This window comes from Castor canadensis, chromosome 7 (genome assembly GCF_047511655.1).
Source record: "Castor canadensis chromosome 7, mCasCan1.hap1v2, whole genome shotgun sequence".
Taxonomy (NCBI): Eukaryota; Metazoa; Chordata; class Mammalia; order Rodentia; family Castoridae; genus Castor; species Castor canadensis.
Window position 1 is genome coordinate 112,182,030 of NC_133392.1, and position 26,866 is coordinate 112,208,895.

General features: G+C 41.0%; 1 protein-coding gene across 20 annotated transcripts in view; it reads right to left on the bottom strand.

The window, feature by feature from the left end:
• Nucleotides 1-26,866, bottom strand: part of Patj (PATJ crumbs cell polarity complex component) — a 353,456-nt gene that overhangs the window by 100,949 nt on the left and 225,641 nt on the right. For 19 of the 20 annotated variants that reach the window (XR_012449877.1, XR_012449876.1, XM_074079945.1 and 16 more), the window contains one exon: nt 9,191-9,283. The exons of the other annotated variant lie outside the window; for it this stretch is intronic. Coding sequence is in view for 17 of the 19 variants with exons in the window: in XM_074079945.1 (XP_073936046.1) it covers nt 9,191-9,283 (93 nt within the window). In the remaining 2 variants the exon portion in view is untranslated. The remainder of the gene's footprint in view (nt 1-9,190; nt 9,284-26,866) is intronic. 20 annotated transcript variants of the gene reach the window in all.

Below are 26,866 nucleotides of genomic sequence, written 5' to 3' on the forward strand. Positions count from 1 at the left end.
CCTTACTACTAGTCCAAAAGCCAGGGACTGAGGACTTCATGCCAGCTTAGGACCTCCATGCAGTCAACTTGGTAACTATTACTCTATACCCTGTGGTCCTAAACCCCTACATGCTCATGGGCCTTAAACCAGCTGAGGCAAAGTTCTTTATCTGCCTGGACCTTAAGGATGCATTTTTCTGCATCTGCGGGGCCCCACAGAGCCAATCCATCTTTGCCTTCCAATGGGAAAATCCCAATAATGGAGAAAAGGGGGCAACTAACCTGGACTCAATTGCCACAGGGTTTTAAAAATTTGCCCACTATTTTTGGAACTGCATTGGCATCTGACCTCAAAGCCTTCTCAGTTGACCAACATGGCTGCACCCACCTCCAGTATGTAGATGACCTCCTGCTGACTGGACCAACTTGGGAGGACAGTATGGAAAGGACTTGCCTCCTCCTTTTTCTTTTATGGAAGGCAGGATACAAAGTCTCTAGGAAAAAGGCCCAGATTTGCCAAAACACTGTCAAATACCTCAGCTTTCACCCGTCCCAGGGGCAACGCAGAGTTGGCCCTGAGAAGAAACAGGCTATCTATTCCATTCCAGCCCATAAGACCCACTGACAAATCAGAGAGTCTTTGGGAGCTGCAGGTTTCTGCCAAATCTGGATCCCTAATTACTCCCTCTTGGTCAAACCCACTATGAAGCCTCAAAGGGAGGAGAATGGGAACTCTTTGTATGGGATGAAGAACAAGAGAAAGCCTTTAAAGAAATCAAGAGGGCCCTCACAAATGCCCCTGCCCTAGGCCTGCTGGATGTGATGAAGCCCTTTTTCCTATATATTCATGAGTGAAAGAGGACAGCTACTAGGGTCCTGACTAAGCTACTAGGCTCCTGGCGTCATCCAGTAGCTTACTTGTCAAAATAACTCAATGCAGTTTCCTGAGCCTGGCCGCCTTGACTGTGTGCCCTAGCAGCCACTGCTGCCCTGTGACTGAAGCAGACAAACTCACTTTGGGGCAAGAACTCACAGTCCAAGTTCCCCACTCTGTCTTGACCCTTATGGAATATAAAAGAAATTATGGGCTAACAAACTCCTGAATGGTCAGATACCAAAGCATTTTATCTGAGAATCTGTGGATCTGGCTGGAGGTTGTTAAGACTCTAAACCTGGTCACCCTTTTGATGGTTGATACGAGCCCCCCCGGAGCATGACTACTTAGAGGTTATGGCTGAGGTTTTCCCGAGGCTGCCAGATCTAACTGATCAGCCTATCAGCCATACAGACATTGAATATTTCATAGATGGCAGAGATTTGTTTGTGATGGCATGTACTTTGCCAGGTATGTGGTGGTGACTCTGGACTCAGTCACTGAGGCCCACCTGCTGCCAGTTGGAATTTCTGCACAAAAGGCTGACTTTGTTGCCCTCACACAGCCACTCCACCTTGCTGCAGGAGTACAGGTAAACATCTACACTGACGCCAAGTATACCTTTACAACCATTCATGTCCATGGGGCCTTATATAAAGAGAGGAGACTCATTAACTTGGGAGGAAAAAGTATCAAGTATGGGCAGTAAATCCTCGAACTGCTAGACGCTGTATGGGCTCCTAAATGGGTGGCAGTTATGCACTGCTGAGGACACCAAAAGGGAGAGACTACAATTGTCCAGGGAAACTGGAAAGCTGATAGGGAAGCCAAACAAGCAGCTCTCACAGGAGGACAAACTTCAACCTCACTGACCACTGCTTTGTTTTCTTGTCCTTTATATGAATGGGACACACAGTACACATCACAAGAACAGGTTTGTCTTAAAACTGAAGGAGGAAGTCTTCTGCCAGGCAGGTGGTGGAAAGTTGCTGATGGCTATATCACCATTCCTGAGTTGCTGGCACCTACATTTGTCAATCAGTTCCATGAAGGGACTCAGGGTGGAAAGCTCTTGAGACCATCTTGACCCAGCATTTTTATGTTCCCAAGCTCTCCAGCATAAGTAAAGCAGTATGTGAAAGATGTAGCCTATGTGCCAAAAACAATCCCTGATAGGGGCCAAAAGTGCCACCCCAGGTGCAGAGTGTTGGAGGAAATCCTTTTTGAGAACTTGACTGTAGATTTCACTGACATGCCACAGGACAAAGGATGCAGATATCTACTGGTGTTTGCACCATCTCTGGATGGGTGGAAGCCTTCCCTACTTGTTGAGAAAACCCAGGAAGTGGCCAGGTGCCTGATAAAGGAGATCACTCCTCACTTTGGAATACCCTTATCTATTGGATCAGACAATGGGCTGAGATGGTATAGTTGGTGGGTAGGGGCCTAGGGGTAACTTGGAAGTTGCACATGGCCTACAGAGTTGAGAGAAACTAGAACGTATGAATAGGACTCCAAAATTGCAGTTGGGAAGATTATGTCACAGGATACCAACTTACAATGGGATCAGTTACTGCCAATAGCCTTACTCAGGATTAGGTCTAGCCATACCAAGTGGACATGGCTCTTTCCTTTTGAAATTCTTTTTAGGCGTCCACCCCCTTTAGTCAAGGGCCTGTGAGGGAACCTTGGGGGAAATAGGTGACTTCATCCTAAGACAGCAAATGCAGGCCCTCAGGTTGACTCTCAAAAATCAATGGCTGGATCCGGGAGAGACTTCCTGTTAACATGACAACTCCTATATACCCTTATAAACCAGGGGATGCCATCTGGGTAAAGGAATGGAATGCCCAACTGTTAGCGCCTCAGTGGAGAAGCACTCTTGTTGTTATTTTGTCTACTTCCACAGGAGTTAAAGTTGTAGAGATTGTACCTTGGATCCACCACAGCTGAGTAAAGCCAGTCTCTCTCAAATGGAAATGCATCCTTGACCCAGCCTCACAATGCAAGATCACCTTCCAGAACACCCACGCCCTTCCCTGCCAGGACTCTGTCCCCCAGGAGACAGCAGGGTACCACGAACAATGGGACAACAGCCCTGCTCTAGTCACTCTGGAAGGTGACTAGTCTACACATGGTGGAAGCTCGAACATGGGATACACCTGTTTTCCTCTATACACACGGACTCTTACTTTTTGGATTGGCCCTTTCAAGGTTTCCCTCATGTACAGAATGTTATAAGAGAGCTGTTGCTGGGACCTCTGCACAGCCACACTTTGTATCATACACATGCCAATAGGTCAGATGTTTCATCTGCTCATATACTCCTCAGGTTTGCAAGGTTACTGGTAGGTGATACTGGAAGTCCCAGGGTAAGGAAAACAATGCCTTCTACATTTGTCATGGAAAGAGAGAATGGGTCTGCTGGACTTATTTGGGATATTGGGGAGGCTCTAATGGTGGGGGAGTCCAGGACTTAGCTCGGAAACAACTTGCTAGAGAGACATCATACCAAGTGTCAGCACACTGAGTGTCAAAGGTACTCTCACCCAGACCAGGGCCAGCTGTCAATCAAAGTGCTGGGCTACTGTATAATAAAATCAGAAGCAAATTAGGCAGAGGATCAGCTCTCCCAACAATAGGAAAATATCTTTTTGTAGACCTGGTGGAAAGGATTGTTAAAGAACTAAATCCCTCAAACTGCTCGGTGTGCGGAGGCACCCTCAAGAGTAAGGAATGGCCTTGGAAAGGGACTGGTTTAAATGCTTACACTTTTATGGTGGAATCAATATATAAATAGACAAGAGAGTAACCAGCCTCAGACCTGGATGCTCACATGACAGGTAATTGGGGAAGAATGTATCAAAAGAACAGGGCCAGGATATGAAAAGTGGGTGGGAGAAACCCCTCGTAAGAGGGTACTCTCTTGGAATAGGATTAATCTAACCTGGTGGCCCCATGAGCTTAAATGGTATTGGGCATTGCCCCCATCAGAAAACAGTTCCCAATGTCATGATTCTCCACCCAATGACAGCCTTTTAAATTGTCCTACTACTGGCGAGGCAAACCCATTCTGAGGTGTCCCTGAGACTGGCAAATATTGGAATAACCTCACCAATACTGACCCCGGGTGGTGGAGGACACTGGAGGGGTTATTTTGGATATGTGGAAAGAGAGCTTATACTGAACTCCCTAGGACTTGGAAGGGAAGCTGTACTATAGGGGTTATCTAGCCGGGGCTCTTCCTTTTGCCCAACTGCCAAGGGGAACAGCTGGAAAGTTCTTTTTGAAACTTTGTGGCCTAGAATAAAAAGGGATATCGAGGTGGGGGGCCAACAGAGATGAGGAGAAGACGAATGGCCTCCCCAGAGGATTGTCGAGACCTATGGACCAGCCACCAGGACACAGGATGGGGATACTGGACTCCTAGATGCTCAACAGAATCATTAGGTTACAGGCAGCCATGGAAATTATTACCAACCAGACTGCCTCTGCCCTAAAGCTGCTGGCGAAGCAACAAACTCAAATGCAAGTTACTATATATCAAAATCGCCTGGCCTTGGATCATCTTTTAGCTAAGGAGGGGGGAATATATGGCAAGTTCAACCAATGAGGTGTGGAAAGGATGGGACCCAGACAGTCTGTTCGGTGGATGGTAATCTGCCCCGGGCAGATTCAAAACCCTGATAGGCAGTGGGTCTAGTCCTGGGAGTGTGTCTGATGTTACCCTGCCTGGTTCCCCTGATATTGCGGTCTAAAGGACCATTATGGAGGCCACTATAGAAAGAAAAACAACTGTCCATGTAATGATGCTGTGGAAATACAAACCCCTAAATCAGGATGATTCTCTTTGACCCTAGGTGGGTCCAAGCATCAAAGTGGGGAATAATGTAGCAGGAAGGAGGGCCAGAAAAGAAGCAAGCAAGTATGTGTCCTGATAGTGTAGCGGGGGGAGGTGCTGGAATAGCAGGGAGATAAAACTAAACGTGAGGAAGGTCCCGTAGCACTGGGGGTGAAGTAGCCAATAGAGTTGCATGCAACCATGTATGGGTTAAACCTTGCTTTCTGTTTCTGTAACCTGCTTGCAAGGGTATGTAAGGTGAAACCCCTTTGTTGTCAGGGCTCAGACTCTGGACTCTGGGCTGGAACAATAAAATATTGCTTCCTGCTAAATTGCCTTGGTTCCTGGGTCTCTATTCGAGATTCCAACAACAATATGAAAATGCCTGGCACAGGTGATCCTCTTGAAACATTTTAGGAACATCTGTTTGGACATCTGTGTTTAATTACCATATAAAAGACATTAACAGGTAAATTTCAGCCTCTTTAACTATCTGCTTATATGCCACAATTTTCTATGTTAGAGCTCAAGATTTAGACAAAGGGAGATGAAAATCAGAAAGTTATTCTCCTTGTTCACTGGGTGATTTTAGGCAATTTATTTAATGTTTCAGTGCCTCTTACGTGGTAACGATGCTGCAACCTTCACAGAGGAGCTAAGAATAATGTCAGACCTGTAGGCCTTCAATAAATGTTAGCCATTATTATTAGCTGTGAGTATTAATTTTAGGTGCCAACTTGGCTGCATTAAGGGATAACCAGAGAGCTGCAAAAGCATTATTTTTGAGTGTCTCTCCCTCCTTCTCTCTCTTCTGGAAAAGAAACACTACCTTCACTTGCCCGTGGCTCCCCTGGTACTGAGGCCTTTGGACTTATCACTGATTTTCTGGTTTTCCAGCTTATGGATGGCCTACTGTGAGACTTCTCAGCCTCCAAAGTCAAGTGACTCAATTCCCTTAATAAACCTTCTCTCTAAAATCTACCTTATTGGCTCTGTCACTCTGGAGAACCCTAACTAACACATTAGCACTTACAGTTAGGGGGTTCAAAAATTCATTTCAATTTTCCAAGTTATACATTAATGCTTCACTTAGTAGAGCTAAACCTTTTATGGCTACTCTTCATGCTTTACCAGAATTACAAAATAAATAACAAACAACTCACTTTAAACAGTGATTGCAGGACACTGTTCTAAGTGGTACTGACAGCAGTTAGCCACAAGGCACTGGATGTGCAAGGAACTTAAAATGGAGAAAGAGGTTGCAAGGTCTCTGAGAGAAAACATTGTAATTAAACTTTCCAACTGTGGGAGTTCTCTGCTAATATCAAAATAGCCCAACCAAGGTCAAGAGATGTCACAAGGTGTTTTTGAGTCCCCCACCCACCATGAGGTGGATCTAAAGATCCTGGAATTCCTAGAACAACAGGTCTTTACTTAACAAAACAAAAACCCAACCTATAAATCATCCCCTAGGGGTCATGTGGACCCAATAATCATTTGTACATTGTAATTCAGTACCCTACCCTAGCTTTAAGACTCTGTTTACCCTGACCTCAGCCCTATAGGGAGCCTAGGGATAGGAATTTCTCACCAGCAATCTCAATATTCAACCCCCAAAGGATAATATTGTGTTCTAACCTTAGAGACAACCAGTTTTCAGTCTGTTGAAAGTGTATTCCTTTCCTAATAAATTTTCCTATCACCTTCATTGCATTTCAAGTTTTCCCTGAATTCCCTTTCAGTAACAGAACTTAGTAGTTATTAACTCCTTAATTCTTCTTTTTTCCCTAAATTTTTTTTTATTAGGATATATTCATTGTACGAAGGGAGATTCATAGTGACAATTCCAATTAGTCTAATATTGTACATTATTTACATTCCCCCATTGTCTCTTCCTCTCAGCTCCCTCATCACCCCATTTAAAGTAATTGCAAGAGGTTATTTAGTTCTGTTTCATATATGTATGTGAAGTCCATCAACCATATACCATCACCTTAATCTCCTTCTTTCACTCTCCCCCCTCCCAGTCGTACACCCCCCCCCCCCACACACACATTGTACCTATTTTACAGTCCTGGTTTTCATAATTAGTATTTGAGTTGACATTCGAAGGGTGTCTCAATGTATGCTCTCTGTGGGTATGCTTTACTTTGGTCTGATCAATCCCTTCAAATACTCTCCCCTATCCCTTTACCTCCCACCCCATTTTTCAACAGCTTTCAATACGCATCCTTATATCCTCTACCTTCAATTCCTTTAATTCTTAAACACCGCTTGGTTGTTTCTTTCCTTCTTTTACAAATGCAGAAACTGGGGCACAGAAAAATCAAGTATTTCCCTAAGGTTATACAGTTATAGTTAGTAAGGGGCAGGCCAGGACTGAAATCCAAGTAGTCTGGCTCAACTGTTTATACTCTGCCTCAAGAGTATTCTATATGAACATAGATATTCTGAGCATGATAAAAACATTAGGTTTTTACCCAAAAGAGTAAAACGATTATTTTAGGGATTCATGAGCTTTTATCACCAAGGAACCAGGGAGTCAGGGACCTTTCAGAATGAGAACCAGCTCCCCAATTTCTAATTTTATGAATTTTCACTAAGTAAATTATGTCTCATCTATATATCTACATAAATAATTAAAACAATTTTTTTAATAACTTTTTTTTGGTACCTGGGTTTGAACTCAAGGCCTACATCTTCAGCCACTCCACCAGCCCTTTTTTGTGATGGGTGTTTTCCAGATAGGGTCTCATGGAACTATTTGCCTGTGATCCTCCTGATCTCTGCCTCCTGAGTAGCTAGGATTACAGACCTGAGCCACAGGCGCCTGGCTGGATAAATAATTTCTGCCCAGCATTTGACATGGGATTATCTTGGGTATAAGACTGAATAAGATCATGAACCAACTAGATACCATTTTTGAAAAAACTGAGATATTAAAAATTAACTTTAAACTTTAATAATGAGATAACATGAAATTTTGTTTTACAAATTGAAAAGCTCTGTGTAAATAGTTTTTTTCTTTTTTAAAAAAGCATCTTTTCAAAAGGCTTAAAAAATAGTCATAACAGGTTCTCACCTAGACTTCTGAAATAGATTCCAGACATTTCCCTGCCTCCAGTCTCTCACAATTGGAGTATATGTTTCACAAACCATCATCTGATCTACAAACAAGTTATTTTTCCCTTAAGCTATTTTAGAGATGGAAGTTAGTATAAACTCCTTGCTGTGTGTCTGAGGGCTACAGAGATATGCTCCAAAGCTAACCACAAACAAATAGTGGACATAGCACTGAGTGTGCACAAACCTAGGGCTTAATCTTAGTTCTGAAAATAACAATCTTGAAGAAATGTTTTAAATTTTAATTAATTAACTAATTTAGGTGAGACTGGGGTTTGAGCTCAGGGCTTTATACTTGCAAAGCAGGTGCTCTACAACTTGAGTCACACCTCCAGTCCATCTTGCTCTGGTTATTTTGGAGATGGAGTCTTGAGAACTTTTTGCCCAGTCTGGCTTTGAACTGCCATCCCCCGATCTCTGCCTCTTTAGTAGCTAGGATGACAGGAGTGAGTTACTGGCGCCTGGCCTAATACGTTTTTGAATGAAGGACCTTTTAGTTTGAAATTTGTTGTGGTTACTCATTGTCCATCAGTAGAAGTACAGTCTCTCCTTTGGGAAAGGAGCAATGTAACCTTGAGGTGCTTTGTTCAAGAGCAATGGTCCTAACGGACTCCCAACTGTTTTGATGCCAGGGTCTCAGGTCCATTGAGGTTTGGCTAAGTGTAGCCTGTTACAGTTTGCACTGTTCCTGAAGCATTCTTTTCTTTTAAGGCCCCAAAGAACCAGTTTATTTTCTAGGATATAGAATCTGACTCCATCCCAACACATATTTTCTAAAAGTTGAAAGAATATAAAAGGAAGATTTCTCAAACTCTGTGAAGTAAAATGAAACTCTAGCCGTCTTAAAATCAGGGTTAAGTGATTAATTCTTTGAGATTTGAAGGACAGTTTGAAACAGAAAAAAAGGCCCACGTTTCCTTCCAGAATTTGTAGTCTAAGCTTAGAGGTGCATAGGCTGTAAACCAGAAGGACAGACTGAGCAAAGGCATGGATGTCAGATAGAATGGAGATGGAACCCAGACCTACCACATATTAGTGGTAACTTCCCTAACTGTCAGTGACAAAGACCAGGAAACGCGTGCAGAACGCAGCACAGGGCTGGGTACACAGGAAACATTTGGTAAGTAGTAAATAACAAGATGCCAAAGACATGAGGAAGGAGAGATCAATAAAACTATTTATTCTACATCTCTTCCTGTCAGCACAGCTCTGACTTTGTAAAAACCCTATTTGAAGCAGTGAGTGCTTCTTTGGCCTCAGATAGCACAGCTCACGTGTGGTAGGGGAAGATGCTATTCAGCATGGACAGGTCTACATATAAACAATACATCCTTCAAAGAACATAGGATGAAAAGCACCCAGAAGTCTCACCAGCTTGGAGCTTTCACTTCCCGGTAGCTGCTTAACACCAACTTGCAGATAGCCATCTTCCTCACTACTGACAGGTTCGGTGCCACTCTGATCCTACAGGACATTAAAAAGAAATAGCAAGGCATCAATCTCCTCTTACACAGCCCCAGAATGGACACACCATCAACACAGTTGCTGGCTTTAATGTTGTAGTGGTATTGCTTCTGTAGAAGCCATTCCTGTCACCTTCCTTTCTAGTAGAAGGCCATTGTTTACTTGTGTTTTGTAGGTATCTGTCCCAGCTTTCTGTTCCAGGGATCAGCAGGACTGTCTAAAGTCTGTCCCTTCTTTCTGCCAACTATTTTGTCAGGAACAGATTTTGTCAGTCTGCCAAGGAGACAGAAAGTGAAATTTGCTGAGAACCTACAGAAAAGTTCTTCCTTAATCATGAGCCAAAATATCTCCCAAATGGACAGAAAACATAAAGTCCAAATTACCACAGGAAGCTATCCCATGAGGAAAGGGACCAGCTACACTGTGGATGACAGTAAAGACAGTAAGGGAGGAAGTGGCTCTCAGATGGATCCCTGGATCAGCCACACGTGGAGCCCAGTCTTATCCTAAGCCACCTTCTCCAGAGAGCTAAGAAATTTCCTTACTGCTTCAGCCAGTCTAAGTTAGCTATTCTGTTACCTCCAACCAAAGCTTTCCCAGTGAGACTGCTGTCAAACTCCTCAGACCATGTTTATCTTATTTTTGAAATCAAGTACTTAGCTAGCACCATGCCCTGCACGTGAAAACCACCTGTCAAACACTGGCTGAACTGAAGAACGGAGTTCTTGTTTTCTTGAAGATTTTTTTGGCATAATATTAAAAATATGTACTCTGTAGAAATGAATCACCTGGTAGTAATAAACCCTATTAAAGTTCCAAAACACATTAAGTGTATCTTCAATTTAATTATGACCTATTAAATGTCCTGGTTAACCAATTAGAAGTTTCTTTACTTTTATGGAGCACATGGAGGGATGAGAATGATAAACGGAGTATTGACATTGTGTTTATCTGGATTTTTTTTTTTTTTTTTTTTTTTTTTTTGCAGTGCTGGAGTTGAACTCAGGCCTCTTGTTAGGCAGGTGCTCTACCATTTGAGCCACTCCCCCAGCACTGGATTTTTTTTTTTTAAATCTCCACCTTCTTGGGATTTGGGTGGAATAGTTTACAGGGAAGATGGTTCTAATTTTTGGACATTTAATGTCATGTATAATTTGAAACATGCAAGCTGAAACAGAGCAACTATTCTTTCAATTATCAAATGGACAACAGAATAGAAAAAGAACATTCAGTATTGATGATGTAAGGAAATGGTAACTTTTACACATCATTCACAGAATGTGAATTAGGGTAATCTTTTCAGCAAAAACCTATATAACAGCTACAAAAATATAAATATATATCAAGGAAAATATAAGTACACAGAACAAATTTTTTTAATTGCTTACTTCTGGGGTTAAGGAGCAGGGAATTTTTACATTAGATTAGTATATCAGTAACACTTTACATTAGTCATTTTTACAGTGTTTTTGATCAGAGAAGAAAGCACTTACTGTTGCATGTTCAAAAATAAAATAGAGGAAAGCTATAATAAATACCTAAAAGATTTTAGAAAAAATAAGGAAAAAAGTAGTGTGGATTTTAGAATTAGCATTAATCAGATTGTGGTTCAAATCTTGCCTCTGCCACATACATACATATGATTTGAAGCAAGATGCTTTCTAAATCTGAGAATAAGCTGGGTGTAGTGGTGCATGTCTATAGTCCCAGAACTTGGGAGTCTGGGGTAGGAGGACTGCTTGAGGTTAGGAGGTTGAGACCTGCCTGTGGAACACACTGAGAGCCTGTCTCAAAAACAAAGTAACCTGAGTACAGTCATTTGTTGCACAGCAATGCTTCAGACACTACATGGTCCCATAAGACAATAATGGAGCTATTATTACCTATTACATGGTGATGTCACAGCTATCATGACACTGCACTACGTGTTAAATTTTAGGTGATGCTGATGAAAACAAATTTTTGCTGCCAGTTGTATAAAAGTATAACACAAGCCAGGTGTGGTGATACACACCTGTGATCCCAGCACTCAGGAAAAGCTGAGGAAGGAAGATTATGAGTGAGGCCAGCCTAACCAACATCGTGAGACCTGTCTAAAAAAAAAAGTATAACACATAAACAACTATGTATAGTAAATATTACTAAATGACAATAAATGGCTGTGTACTTGTTTATGTGTTTGCTATATTATATATTTTCTATTGTTCTTCTACTATTTACTAGACAACCTTTTTTTGGCAGTTCTGGGGTTGGAACTCAGGGCTTCATGCTGCTGGCAGGCATGCTACCACTTGGGCCATGCTCCAGCCTAATACATGACATTCTGATACTGTTTTATAAAAACACTTACTGTAAAACAATATGAGTGTTAAGCCAGCAACAGCCCCACACAGCTCATGTACATGCCTCTTCGTTGAATAATTTCCTCTTGTATTTGATTTAATCTTGAGTTACTTTGTTCATCATGGTCTTAGGAGCAATAGACTATACTATTTATAGATGTACATACACACACACATCCCATATAGCATAGTCATACAGAAGAAATAACACACATAGTTGGTAGCAGAAATACAGATTTTTAGCATGTTAGACAGTGGGTAAGTTTGTTTGTTTGGTTGATTGGTTGACTGATTGATTGACTGCAGTGCTAGGGATGGAACTCAGGACTTCACACATGCTAAGCAAGCACTCTGACACTGAGCTACATCCTCAGACCTGTGGTGAGTTTTAAAGAGAGAAAAATTCTGAACAAATGAACTGCCCTTTCAAAAACCAGTACTTAATCTATGCAAAACTGTTCATGTCCAAGTTGCTTAACGGATCTGGTTCTGTGAGCTATGGAGACTCTGAGGTGGCCCTGGTGAGGCTATGGTGACCAAATGCAGTAAATGGTGACTAAATGCAGTAGATAAGACTGTGGAACCAGTCCACAGGAAGCTCCTGTGGATAGTGGTCAGCAGATGCTACTCATCTAAGTGTATGTGTTGTGTGTGTCCCCTTCCACTTGTTGCACAAACTCACTCTTTCCCTTAGCTGGAAGACAATGTCTTCTTGTAAAGTCATCTACATTTTACCTGAACCTCTTCAGTCACTATCGTCATCTCTTTTGTATCCTAATTACATATGCACAGAACTGATCTCCTTGATGATCATGAAAGATGTTGAGTTCCTTCTTTTCCTTTGCCTGGCCCATTTTTCAATTACTCCTCAGTCTGTCTTCGTTCAAAGTTCATGCTCTTTTTCACTGCACTATGTTCCCCTTCAATGTCTTCTCTTCTGTTTTTAGCTTGAGATGACTCCATTCAGAGGGCATGGAGTCCAAATTCAGATGGAGAAGAGACTCAGGCAGAAAGGAAGGACGACCCAAGAGAGGTCAGCAAGGAGGCATTTACTTTCTAGGAGAGCTAAAGTTGATGAAAGGGTTTTATTTTGAAAGGAGGTACCGAAAAAACAGCGTGGATTTTGTTTTGAGAACAGAATGGCTCACAAGGTAAGAAGCCTTCAAAACACCCCATATGCCAAAAGCTTAGAACACAGCCGACAGTCAGAGACAGGAAAGGAAATAACAGGTGAGAAGCCTGACTTCTAAGTTCAACTGGGTGACTTGAGGACCATCTGGCTGACAGGTAGGTGGCCTTGACACCCAAGATGACTCAGCTAATCCAGATGGCTAATGTCCGCTTTCTCTCTTGCTGATCTTCAAACCACCTGTCCAAGATGGTCTGCTTGCCAAGCCTGCCCACAGAGAACAACTTCCTCCAGAAGACCCCAGTTGGGCGATGGTGAAGGATACATTTAGGATGTTATTGTGGGTTGGAGAACATTTCTGATCACATAAATGTTTGATGCTGTTCCTCACCCTGGCTCCCCATTTACCATGAGGAGTATATACAGTATATATAACTATCAGCATATACAGCTGTTTTCCTTTTGATTTGAGATGGTGCTAAGTAACATGAATTAAAAATACCCAGCAACTATACTTCCCTGATATAACTGAAAGTTCTTTATACTTAAAATAAAGCTCAGATTAGGTTAAAGTTTGTCATCCCCATATTTCTACAGCTAATGTTATTTTCCAAAACACCACAAAATGATTTATTACTCTACTGCCAGCCTAAACTCACAAATATTTCTTTCTATAAAACCAGGTTTACTAGATGTGACAAATTGAATTTCTTTCTTCCATCCGTGATCAGGAGCCTACTTATTAGGCAACTCAGATTCCAGGAAGGCAGTGCGCAATTAAAGATAAAATGGAAATTATGCTAGCGGCCCTTCCCCAGTAGTCAACCTCACTGTTCTTTACAAGGCCTGCTGCTTCTAATGTGGTGCTCAGAAAAGCACGATTTCTGAGAAGGAAAAATGAAGTCCCTTGTTTATTTAAAGTGATTCGCAAAGATCCAGGTTTCCTTCTCATGGTAGGATTCATTCTCATGGAATGAATATCTTGCATACCAGATCTATCTGATCCCCAGTATGTCTTACATGACCACAGCAGCGGCCTCTTTTTTTTTTTTTAACTTGTCAAAATTTTATTTATGCTGCAAACCACCTAAGTATTGAACAATAGGAGAATGCAGAAGAAATTATATATTTATTTGATGAAATATGAAATAACCAATATGAATCACTACTGACAAGTCCTACAAACATAAAGAAGTTGAGAAAGAAATAAAAGTAAGTTAGAAAATATACTGTATGATACTAATTATATAAAGTTCAAAACATGCAAATAGTATTACATATTAACTTAGGGATACATACATACATTGTAAAAATGTAAAGAAAGTCATGGGTTGAATAATTAACTTTCAGAAATTGGTTACATATGTCAGAGAAGGAAGGAGAAGCAGCGGCTTCTTAACCAGGTCTCCCTCCTCAAGACATCTTTGATGCTGTGATTCCACTAACCTGCTCAAGGTGGAGCCTTGATCAGACCATTTCACTGTTCAAAATGCCTTCAACAGTTCCACCTGCCTAAGCATGAAATCCAACCCTTCTCTAGATTTACATTCAAGTCTCCCTCATGCGACCTCAGTTTATTTTTCAAATGTCATCTTCTATTACTTCCTTTCACATCCCCCTACATTCTTCCCCCCATTGTGCACTGATTTTTCTTCTGTACTTTTCTTTGTGTTAGCTAAACATATACTTGTTTGTTTGAGACAGGGACTTGTTATGTAGGCCAGACTGGACTTGAACTCATTATGGCCCAGGATGAACAGGGGATCCTCCTGCCTCAGCCTCTTGAGTGCTGGAATTACAGATGTGCACCACCATGCCGAGCAGAACAAACACATTGTAAAGTCCACTCTATCCACCAGTAATAGCTGTTTGCCTATCAGGAAATCTCACTCGTCTTTCTGAACAACTCCTAAAGCTTTATTTTCTCTCTTAGTGCACACTGTAATTTATTTATTTATTTTATATCACCTCAAGTTTTTATTTTTTTAATCAAAAGCTTCTTTTGTCTTTAATTCACCAGATTATTTTTAATATCGGTTTCTATATGTATCCAATTGCTCATTTTGCCTTTAAAGTCCAAAAATTTATTTTTTAAAACTTATTTTATCGCTTTTACATTTATTCATGTGTATGCACGTTTGGGCCACCCCTCATCCTCCTCCCCTGTCCCTGAACACTGTATTTTAGTAACCTGTATAATATATGCCATATTTTTCCCATTAGATGCTCAGTTCTTTGAGGGTGGAGACTATGTGTGATTACTTTGTCTGTTCTATACAAGGTAGGTATTTGGTGAATTGCAGCAGAATAGATTACATCAATAAGTACTCAATACAGAACCAAAGCAATAAGCCAGTAAAGGTATGAAAAGCCAGAATTTTATTCCTGTCATTCACTCATTCAACAACTACTTACCAAGCCCGTTCTATGTGCTAGGCACTGGGGAGTCTGTGGTGAAGAAGACCATGAGCCACACCGGGCTTGGCAGTACAGGACTGTAATCTCAGCACTAGAGATGCGGAGGCAGAAGGATCAGGAGTGTGAGGCCAGTTGGGCTACACAGTGAGACCTTGTGTCAAAAAAAAAAAAAAAAAAAAAAGACAATATGCCCAGTGGTACAGAAAAATACAATTTTCCTGCCGTTTACAACAAACATTTTTTTTCTGTGTTGGACATTATTTCTGAAAGAAAACAGGTTTCTACAAGCAGCAGGAAAAAGCAGTGTCAGGTAATGAACTGTGGTAGCAGCTGGAAGGCAATATGGTGGAGACCAGCAAAGGTGTCCAAGGGCTCAGGTAACACAAAAGTAAGCACAGAAGGAAAACAAAACAGAATGTTTATCCCAGTGCTCATGATACTGATTAAGGACTGAGGATATTACATAAAATTAAGGTTGAAGAACTCTGGCTAGGTGAAAAATTAAATTTTTGGACAATACAAGATAACAGTTGGAAATACCACATTGGGTGCCACAACACAAGAGGCCAAGACTACAGCTCTTATAGGAGCACATACAACACATCAGTCACTGTGATTTAGCACACAAGGACAGGACAAACGTCTCACACACAATGTATGGAGCACTGAAAGGTGCCAGCGTTTGCTCCCTGTGCTAGGAGCCAGGCACACAGGAAAGAAGGGGCACAAACACTAAAACACTGGCCCACCCATTAAGCTGAGATGAATGTGGACAGGTGATCAGGCCAGGTGCTTCGGGCTCAGAGGTGATCCCTCCCCAGCCATCACAAGAGCAGCTGTAGGACAACAGGGTCAACTGGTATTAGCTGGAGCCACCACCACGGCCAAGCTTGAGCCCCAGGGATTTTGGTTAGGTGAGAACACTCTACACGTCCTCACTATTCTCAGCAAGCAACTGGAGTATGGGGAGGAGGCAGAAGAAAGCAAACACCAGGTTCTGGAAGACACAGGCTGATACTTGGGGCTGTCTTTTAGCTCACAGATGAGTGTGGCATGTGGGCCAGCCTCCTACCCCAGAGCTCACCACATTCTCCTCCAAGTCTCCCCAGCAGCCAGAGGACATTTGTATCTCAAGCCAGGGTGCCTAGCTATTCTCCCTGGGACGTCCCAGTCCTGCCCTCCTCTACAGTGCTTTGTTTATTGGTGTCTTAGCTTATCAGAGGGAATAATCACATCTTGGTGCCCATACTGGGATGGATTCAAGAGGTCACTAAATTGAAGCCCAGGTGTACCCTGGAGTCATAGCCTACCAGGAAACAATGGTGGACCTGGCCAGGGCCAAGTCTAAGCCACAGTTGGCCTCACACCAACATTTGCAGAAGAGGAGATGGAGGCCCCGATCAGGGCTCACCTCTTGCTTCTCCCAAGAGATAATGCCAACTTTCTCAAATGGCAGGGAGGAGACTGCAGGGCCAAATGCTGGTGCTACTCACAAAACGCTCACTGGAAGAGCACTCAATGGCAGAGTCTCTGCAGGTGAGGCCCAACTGCAGCCAATAGCACACTATCTTAAAAAACTGAAACAATGAAGGGAATGAGGGGAATGTGAGGAATGGAGTCATAACTGAGAAACCCACTTGGAAATAGGTTCCCCTTCTTCCATGAGTCCCATATGACATCACACAATAGATAAAGAATAGTTTGACCTTTCAAAATGAGTCATGAGTGTGAAAAACCATAAAAGGCAAAATTACTGAAGGGAATGGTATGGGATGAAGTCAGTCACTATCATAGCATACCACATTTGAACATTGTTGTCCATACATTATTTTATTTATTTGAGGCACAAACAACTTGGAAGAACCATCCTGAAGACAATCCTTCAAAGAACTGGTGGTTGTGAATTAATAAAGAGGAAGGAAAGGGCATTACACAGAGGCAGCAAGAAGAGCAAAGACACAAAGGCCAGAGAGATCGAAATATACACGTGTGTGTGTGTGTGTGTGTGTGTGTGAATAGAGACAGGTGGACTACCCAGGACTTTCATTATATATTTAATGAGAAAAGAAAGCTTATTAATGGTTGAAGAGATAAATAGAAAACCTTAATTGTAAACTTGAAATAAAGATTTGATCTGAGAGGAAAGAGGGAGGTACTAAAGATTTTTTTTTTTTTTTTGGCAGTACTGGGGCTTGACCTTAGGGCCTCATGCTTGCTAGGCAGGTGTTCTACCACTTGAACCACTCCACCAGCTCATTAAAGAATTTTTTTATTTATTCATTTATTCATATGTACATACATTGTTTAGGCCATTTCTTCCCCCTGCCCCTTCCCTCTCCCTCCACCCCACCTCGCTTCCAGGCAGAATCTGTTCTGCCCTTTTCTCTAATTTTGTTGAAGAGAAGACATAAGGAATAATAAGAAACAAAGCGTTTTTGCTAGTTGAGGTAAGGATAGCTGTACCGAGAGATTCCTAGCATTGCTTCCATGCACAACTGTGTTACAACACAAGTTGATTCATCTCTACCTGACCTTTTCACTAGTTCCTGATCCCCTTCTCATATTGATCTCTGTCACTTTAAAGTTACTGTATTAGCTCCTCTGCAGTGGGGACATCAAACACTTTCAAGTTTTGGGTTTCCTACCTATCCCCATACCTTCCATACATGCTCTCCCCTTAGTGTATGACCCAAGTCCAACCACACTGCTGTATTTGCCCTAGACTTAAAAGTCCACATATGAGGGAGAACATACGATTTCTGGTCTTCTGAGCCTGACTAACCTCGCTCAGGATGATGTTCTCCAGTTCCACCCATTTACCTGCAAATGATAAGATTTAATTCTTCTTCATGGCTGAGTAAAATTCCATTGTGTATAAATACCACATTTTCTTGATCCACTCGTCAGTAGTGGGGCAGCCTGGCTGTTTCCATAACTTGGCTATTGTGAATAGTGCCGCAATAAACATGGGTGTGCAGGTGCCTCTGGAGTAACCTGTGTTGCATTCCTTTGGGTACATCCCCAGGAGTGGGATTGCTGGATCACATGGCAGATCTATGTTTAGACTTTTTAAGAAGCCTCCATATTGTTTTCCATAGTGGTTGTACTAGTTGCATTCCTACCATCAGTGTATTTTTTCCCCATATCCTCACCAACACCTGTTGTTGTTGGTGTTTTTTTTAATTTTATTTTATTATTCATATGTGCATACAAGGCTTGGGTCATTTCTCCCCCCTGCCCCCACCCCCTCCCTTGCCACCCACTCCACCCCCTCCCTCTCCCCCCCACCCCCTCAATACCCAGCAGAAACTATTTTGCCCTTATTTCTAATTTTGTTGTAGAGAGAGTATAAGCAATAATAGGAAGGAACAAGGGTTTTTGCTGGTTGAGATAAGGATAGCTATACAGGGCATTGACTCACATTGATTTCCTGTGCGTGGGTGTTACCTTCTAGGTTAATTCTTTTTGATCTCACCTTTTCTCTAGTTCCTGGTCTCCTTTTCCTATTGGCCTCAGTTGCTTTTAAGGTATCTGCTTTAGCTTCTCTGCGTTAAGGGTAACAAATGCTAACTAATTTTTTAGGTGTCTTACCTATCCTCACCCCTCCCTTGTGTGCTCTCGCTTTTATCATGTGCTCAAAGTCCAATCCCATTATTGTGTTTGCCCTTGATCTAATGTCCACATATGAGGGAGAACATATGATTTTTGGTCTTTTGGGCCAGGCTAACCTCACTCAGAATGATGTTCTCCAATTCCATCCATTTACCAGCGAATGATAACATTTCGTTCTTCACGGCTGCATAAAATTCCATTGTGTATAGATACATTTTCTTAATCCATTCGTCAGTGGTGAAGCATCTGGGCCGTTTCCATAAGTTGGCTATTGTGAATAGTGCTGCAATAAACATGGGTGTGCAGGTGCCTCTGGAGTAACCTGTGTCACAGTCTTTTGGGTATATCCCCAAGAGTGGCATTGCTGGATCAAATGGTAGATCAATGTCTAGCTTTTTAAGTAGCCTCCAAACTTTTTTTCAGAGTGGTTATACTAGTTTACATTCCCACCAACAGTGTAAGAGGGTTCCTTTTTCCCTGGATCCTCGCCAACACCTGTTGTTGGTGGTGTTGCTAATGATGGCTATTCTAACAGGGGTGAGGTGGAATCTTAGTGTGGTTTTGATTTGCGTTTCCTTTATGGCTAGAGATGGCAAGTATTTTTTCATGTGTTTTTTGGCCATTTGAATTTCTTCTTTTGAGAAAGTTCTGTTTAGTTCAGTTCCCCATTTCTTTATTGGTTCATTGATTTTGGAAGAGTTTAGTTTTTTAAGTTCCCTGTATAATCTGGTTATCAGTCCTTTGTCTGACATATAGCTGGCAAATATTTTCTCCCATTCTGTGGATGGTCCCTTCAGTTTAGAGACCATTTCTTTTGTTGTGCGGAAGCTTTTTAATTTTATGTAGTCTTATTTGTCCATCCTCTTAGTTGCTGAAGTGTTGGGGTTCTATTGAGGAAGTCTTGCCTATACCTATTACTTTCAGGGTATTCCCTGCTCTTTCCTGTACTAACTTCAGAGTTTCAGGTCTGATATTAAGGTCCTTTATCCATTTTGAGTTGATACTAGTACAAGGTGATAAACATGGATCTAGTTTCAGTTTCTTGCAGACAGATAATCACTTTTCCCAGCAACATTTGTTTAAGAGGCTGTTTTTTCTCCATCATATTATTTTTAGTGCCTTTGTCAAAAAATAAGGAGGGTACAGCTGTGTGGATTTGTCTCCAGGTCCTCTATTCTGTTCCATGGGTCTTCATGTCTATTTTTGTGCCAGTACCATGCTGTTTTTATTACCATTGCTTTGTAATATAGTTTGAACTTCAGTATTGTAATACCTCCAACATTGTTCTTTTTGCTGAGTATTGCCTTGGCTATTGGCGGTCTCTTGTGTTTCCAAATGAACTTTAGGGTAGATTTTTCAATCTCTGTGATGAATGTCATTGGGATTTTGATGGGAATTGCATTAAACACATAGATTGCTTTTGGTATTATAGCCATTTTTACGATGTTGATTCTACCAATCCATGACCATGGGGCTTCTTTCCATCTTCTGTAGTCTTCCTCCATCTCTTTCTTCAGGGGTTTGTAGTTCTCCTTACAGAGGTCATTCACATCCTTTAAGTTTACTCCCAGGTATTTGATTATTTTTGAGGATATTATAAATGGAATTGTTTCCATATATTCTTTCTTAATTTGTTTGCAGTTGGTGTATAGAAAACTAATTTTTGTAAGTTGATTTTTGTATCCTGCCACCTTTCTGTAGACGTTTATGCTGTGTAAGAGTTTTTCGGGTCTTTAAGATACAGGGTCATGTTGTCTGCAATAAGGGATATTTTGACAGTTTCCTTACCTATTTGTATTTCTTTTATTTCTTCTTCTTTCCTAATTGCTCTGGCTAGAAATTCCAGGACTATGTTGAATAGGAGTGGGGATAATGGGCACCCTTGTCTCCTTCCTGATTTTAGGGGAAATGGTTTTAGTTTTTCACCATTATGTATGATGTTGCCTATAGGTTTGTCATATATAGCCTTTACAATGTTGAGGTGCTTTCCTTCTATTTCTAGTTTTCTTAGAGCTTTTATCATGAAGTGGTGTTGGATCTTATCAAAGGTTTTTTCTGCATCTGTTGAGATGATCAAGTGGTTTTTGTCTTTGCTTCTATTAATGTGCTGTATTACATTTATAGATTTGCAAATGTTGAACCACCCTTGCATCCCCAGGATGAAGCCAACTTGGGTCATGGTGAATGATCTCTCTGATGAGTTGTTGGACTCAGTTTGCCAATATTTTTTGAGGAATTTTGCATCGATGTACATTACGGAGATTGGCCTATAGTTCTCCTTTTTGGAGGTGTCTTTGTTTGGTTTTGGGATGAGTGTAATACTGGCTTTATAAAATTAGTTAGGCAGTGTTCCTTCCCTTTCTATTTTGTGGAAAAGTTTAAGGAGAGTTGGTATTAGTTCTTCTAATAGAATTCAGCAGAGAATCCATCAGGTCCTGGAGTTTTCTTTTTTAGGAGACTCTATTGTGTTATAGATCATTTTATGTTATAGATCTATTCAGGTGATTAACATCCTCTTGGTTCAATTTTGGATGGTCATAAGTATCTAGAAATCTGTTCATTTCTTTAAGATTATCAAATTTATTAGAATATAGGTTCTTAAAGTAGTCTCTGATGATTTCCTTGGTGTTTGTTGTTATCTCCCCTTTTGCATTTCTGATTTTACTAATTTAGGTTTTCTCTCTCCTCAGTTTAGTCAGGTTTGCCAGGAGTCTGTCAATCTTATTATTTTTTCAAAGAACCAGCCTTTTATTTCATTGATTCTTTGTATGTTTTTTTAAAATTTCTATTTCATTAATTTCGGCCCTTATTTTTATTATTTCTCTCCTGCTTGTTTTGGGATTTGCTTGTTCTTGTTTTTCTAGGAGTTTGAGATGTAGGCCATTGATTTGAGATCTTTCAGTCTTTTTAATATATGCACTCAGGGCTATAAACTTTCCTATCAGGACTGCCTTTGCTGTGTCCCATAGGTTCCGGTATGTGGGGGCCAGCAGTGGGACCGTGCCTGTGTGAGTCAGCATCTGGCATTGTGAGAAAGCCAGACATCCAGAAAAACAGTATTCAAGGTTCCCAGATGGCTTTGTGTACTTCATGTAAATAAGAAAGTTATGCTGACCATGTGCTTCTCCTGCTTCTCTGTTCCCATTTTAAAGGAGACAGAACAAAGAGTTAATTTCCCCGTACTAATGTAACCTTGACATGTAATACTTGGCATGCTTTTTCTGACCAAATGCTCTCTGTGTAAAAGGAGTTTATAAAAAGCAATGTATACTTCATTAAAGTGGCTATTGAGCAGGACTCAGTAGTCACCCCATTCTTTTATGGCTTCGGTCACCCAGGTTCTGCCAGTAAACAGCATTACATTTGGTGCCTGAACAGGGACCTGAAGGAGAATTTTGAAAGTGAGGCAGAGACCCTCACAGAAGGAGGTAAGTAAGACAAGATGGGGCAAAATCAGTGTGGAGTCCAGCCTTTTCTTTCACTCGTGCATCATTTTTTATTACAAGGGAAGCTTGAGTTTCAAAAGAGCAGTTAAAGGACTGCTTAGAAGTAATTTGTGAGTATAATCCTTGGCTTCCTGAGGAAGGTACTTTAGATGAAGAAGTTTGGAAGCAAGCATGTAAAAATGTTGAAAAGGCATACAAACATGGAGAAAAGATACCTGTTCATTTCTGGGTAACATGGGATCTGGTTAAATATGTAATTTTTACACTTGGGGGAGAGAGAAGGGAAGAAAATTTGGAAAAAGATACTGTAGCCTCCCTTCTTGAGTATGAATTAGATACAGGAGATATGGAAAAAATCACTAAGGAAAGTAAAAGGTGCTTTAGTCATGGCTTTACTGTGCCAGAGGAAACTGAAAGTAAACTGCTGCTTGCAGCGCCGGCAATTGCAATGGCTCCTCTGAGAGAAACTGTGTTTTCATTTTCATTAACTTCCAAGAACCTTTTAATGTCCTCTTTTACTTCATCAATGACCCATTGATCATTGAGCAATGTGTTGTTCAGCTTCCAATTGTCTGCATGTTTTTTACTGTTGTTTTTGTTGCTGAGTTCTAGTTTTAATGCATTGTGATCAGATAGAATGCATGGGATTATTTATATTTTCTTATATTTGTTGAGGCTTGCTTTGTAGCCTAAGATATGATCAATTTTGGAGAAGGTTCCATGGCCTGCTGAGACGAATGTATATTGTGCAGAAGTTGGATGAAATGTTCTGTAGACATCAAGTAGGTCCATTTGATCTATGGTGTGATTTAGTTCTAGAATTTCTTTATTGATTTTTTTATTTGGATGACCTATCAATTGGTGATAAGGGGTTATTAAAATCGCCCACTACCACTGTGTTGGAGTCTATACATGCTTTTAGATTCTTCAGAGTATGTTTAATGAAATTGGGTGCACTGACGCTGGGTGCATATAGGTTGATAACAGTTATTTCCTTTTTGTGTATTTCATCTTTTATTAGTATGGAATGTCCTTCTTTATCTAATTTGATCAATGTAGGTTTGAAGTCTACTTTGTCCAAGATAAGTATTGCCACTACTGCCTGTTTTGGGGGGCCACTGGCTTGGTATATCTTCTTCCAGCCTTTCACCTTAAGCCAGTGTTTGTTTCTGTTGATGAGATGGATCTCCTGTAAACAACAGATTGTTGGGTCTTCCTTTATTATTAATCCAGTTTGCCAAGCAATGTCTTTTGATGGCGGAGTTAAGTCCATTAACATTCAATGTTAGTAATGACAGGTATACGGTGATCCCTGTCATTTAGTTATCTTTGTTGTTTAAGGGTTTGATTGTGTGCAGCTGAATCAGTGTTACTCTCTGATTCCTTGTCTTTTCTTCTCCTATGGTTTAGTGCTGCCTATCCTCTCAATGTTTTGTTTGCTTTCACTTTGTGTGTGCAGAATCCCTTGAAGAATCTTTTGTAGTGGTGGCTTGGTGGTCATATATTGTCTTAGTTTCTGCTTATCATGGAAGACTTTTATTGCTCCATCTATTTTGAATGATAGTTTTGCTGGGTAGAGTATCCTAGGGTTAAAGTCATTTTTATTCAGTGCCTGGAATACCTCACTCCATGTGCTTCTTGCTTTTAAGGTTTCCATTGAGAAATCTGCTGTGATTTTGATGGGTTTACCTTTGTATGTTATTTGTTTTTTCTCTCTCACAGCCTTCGATATTCTTTCTCTATTCTCTGTCTTATTGTTTTAATGGTAATATGTTGTGGGGTAGTTTTATTTTGGTCAAGTCTGTTTGGTGTCCCTGAACGGGCACAGCTTTCTCTAGATTTGGGAAATTTTCTGTTATTATTTTGTTGAATATATTATGAATCCCTTTTGCTTGCAGCTCTTCTCCTTCTTCAATGGTCATGTTTGTCAGGCTTGGTCTTTTGATGGAGTTGGTGAGTTCTTGCATATTCCTTTCACAGGTCTTGAGTTGTCTGACTAACAGCTCTTCATTTTTTCCTTTAATTTCCATTTCATCTTCAAATTCTGAGATTCTGTCTTCTGCTTGTTCTAGTCTGCTAGAGTGGCTTTCCATTTTGTTTGGTATTTCTGTTTCATTCTTTTTTTTTTGAGGTTTTCCATACCATGGGTCACTTTCTCTTTTACTCATTTTCATCTTTAATTCATTTATCTATTTATAGTGTTCTCTGTTTCACTTTGGCATTTATTTAGGGCTCCTATGAGTTCATTTGTTTCTGTGTATTCTTGTATTCTTTATTTTTGGTGTCTTGGAATTTGAATGCCTCTTGTACGTTTTCGTTGATCATGTCTAGAAACATCTCCATGAAATTCTCAGTGATTACTTGCAGGATTTCTTCTTTCAGAGTGTTCTTGTGGGCTTCATTGGGTTCCTTGGCACAGTTTATCTTTGTTTTTTTGGAGTCTGGAACTAGGTATCCATTTTCTTCATTTCCCTCTGAACCCTGTATTAAATTATTTTTGTGGGGAGAATGGTTTTCATCCCTTTTTCATCTTCACAGTACTTCACAGTACTTGGTACTCGGTAACTATGCTCTTGATAGGCTATTGGTGGTTTCAGTCACCTGTTTTATTTCCCTTGGTTTAATTTTGTTTTGTCGGTGTGTTGGGTTCTTAGGTTAGTGTATGTATGCTATTTCTGTCCCTGGTCTGTGTAATTTAGTATTAGCTAACTCACAATAGTAAAACTAACAAAAGAAAACCAACCAAAGAAATCAATAGGAAGAGATGGGCAAACTCACACAAACAAATGAGAAACAAAACAGACAAACACACAAAAACATTTCAGGTTCAGGAACAATAGAATTTCAGTCTTAGTTCTGTTGTTATTCCTTCAGCATCCAGTCTTGGTGTTGGTATTTAAGCAGAGGCTCTGTCTTAGTCTTGCCAGTTGTTTTTGTTTTTTTTTTCCTGTGTTTCAGTGGCAGGTGCTTAGTCAGCTCCTCCCTCAGTGAGGTGTGGCTCTGGTAATCAGCTCTGTAGCCCACCAGCCATCCTGCTTTGGATTGGGTTTTCACTGTGTTGGTTTACTGGGGGCTTGTTTCTTTGCCTCATCCCCTTTCTCTGGGGCAAGGTCAATGATCCATCAGCTGGCCCCCTGCTGTCAGCATGTTGTGATGGTTTGCTGATTGCTTTTCAATTTTGCAGTGTCATTTGACTTTGGATGCTGCTCACTGGCTCAGGAGATAAGCTTTGTGGACTGCTACCTGCCCTATTTCAGGCAGCGGTTTATCAACTGCCTGCTGTTGGCCCTTCTGCCTTTTCAGCCTTTGTTTACTGAAAGTTCATGTGGAGATTAGGTCCTTGTCCCTCCCCCCTTCTCCAGTGCACTTACAGCATCCCGCCCCCTCTGCTGCGTGTTCATTTTCAGTTCCTTATTTATTGTTTAGTTTTTTTTTTTTTTTTTTTGCAGGGCAGGGGGTCAGTCTGTCTAGGAGGCTATGCTGGTTTATCCCAGAGATGGCTGTGGGAATACCGCATGACACTTGGTGCTCACCTATTGGTCTGCTGATGTCTCCCAAGCAGGTTTGGAGCTGGCGTCTGGCAGTGCAGGAGCCCTCCTGTTTTCTCAGTGTAACTTGGCATGGAGAAGCTTTGTATGGGCTTGGGGTTCAAGGTGTTGAAGTTTTGATTCTTCTTGGTGCTTTATTTCTGCCAAGTATGGCTCCAGCATCTCAGCAAGATTTTTGATTTATGGAGCTCACGCTGTCTGCTTCTGCACTCTAGTCGCCATCTTGGATCCCTCATACAAATTCTGGGGTCACATGAAAGAAGCCCTATACCATCAAAAGCTATTTCCAATGTCCATCTAGGAGATGTGAGCCGGAGGCATGGCATGGGCTTGTCTCCTCAAAGACTTTTGAGTAAGAGAGTAAGTACAGTAAATATAAGAAGGAAAGAAATCCTGATAATCTAGCAATTAGGAGAAAATATTTGCAAGCTATACTTCTGATAAGGGGTTAATACTCAAAATATATGAGGAAGTCAAACAACTTAACAAGGAAAAAATAACTTGACTTAGGCATGGGGGCTGTGGTTTTGACTCAGGTAGAGTACTTGTAAGTGATAGACCACCTACCTGAGAAGCATGAGGCCCTGATTTTAACCTGTAGCACAACCCCACCCCCTCAATAAAAAGTGGGGGCATGGACCTGAATAGATGTTTCTCAAAAGAAGAAATACAAATGGCCAACAGGTATAAAAAAAAATGCTCAACATTCCTAGTCTTCAGGGAAATGCAACTTAAAACCACAATGAGATATCAACCTTATACCTATTGGAAAGGCTATTATCAAAAGGTTAAAAGATAATTGTTGGTATGAATGTGGAGAAAAGTGAACCCTTGAATGAAATTAGTACAACTATTATAGAAAACTGTATGGAGGCTCCTTAATTAAAAAATAGAACTATAATATGATCCAGCAATTACACCACTGGGTACATATGCAAAGGAACTGAAACCAGTATGTTGAAGAGATATCTGTATTCCCATGTTTGTTGTGGCATTATGCACAACAGCCAAGATATGGAATCAACCTAAGTATCTATCAGTGAATGAATGAACAAAGAAAATGGTGTGTACACATACACAGCATTAAA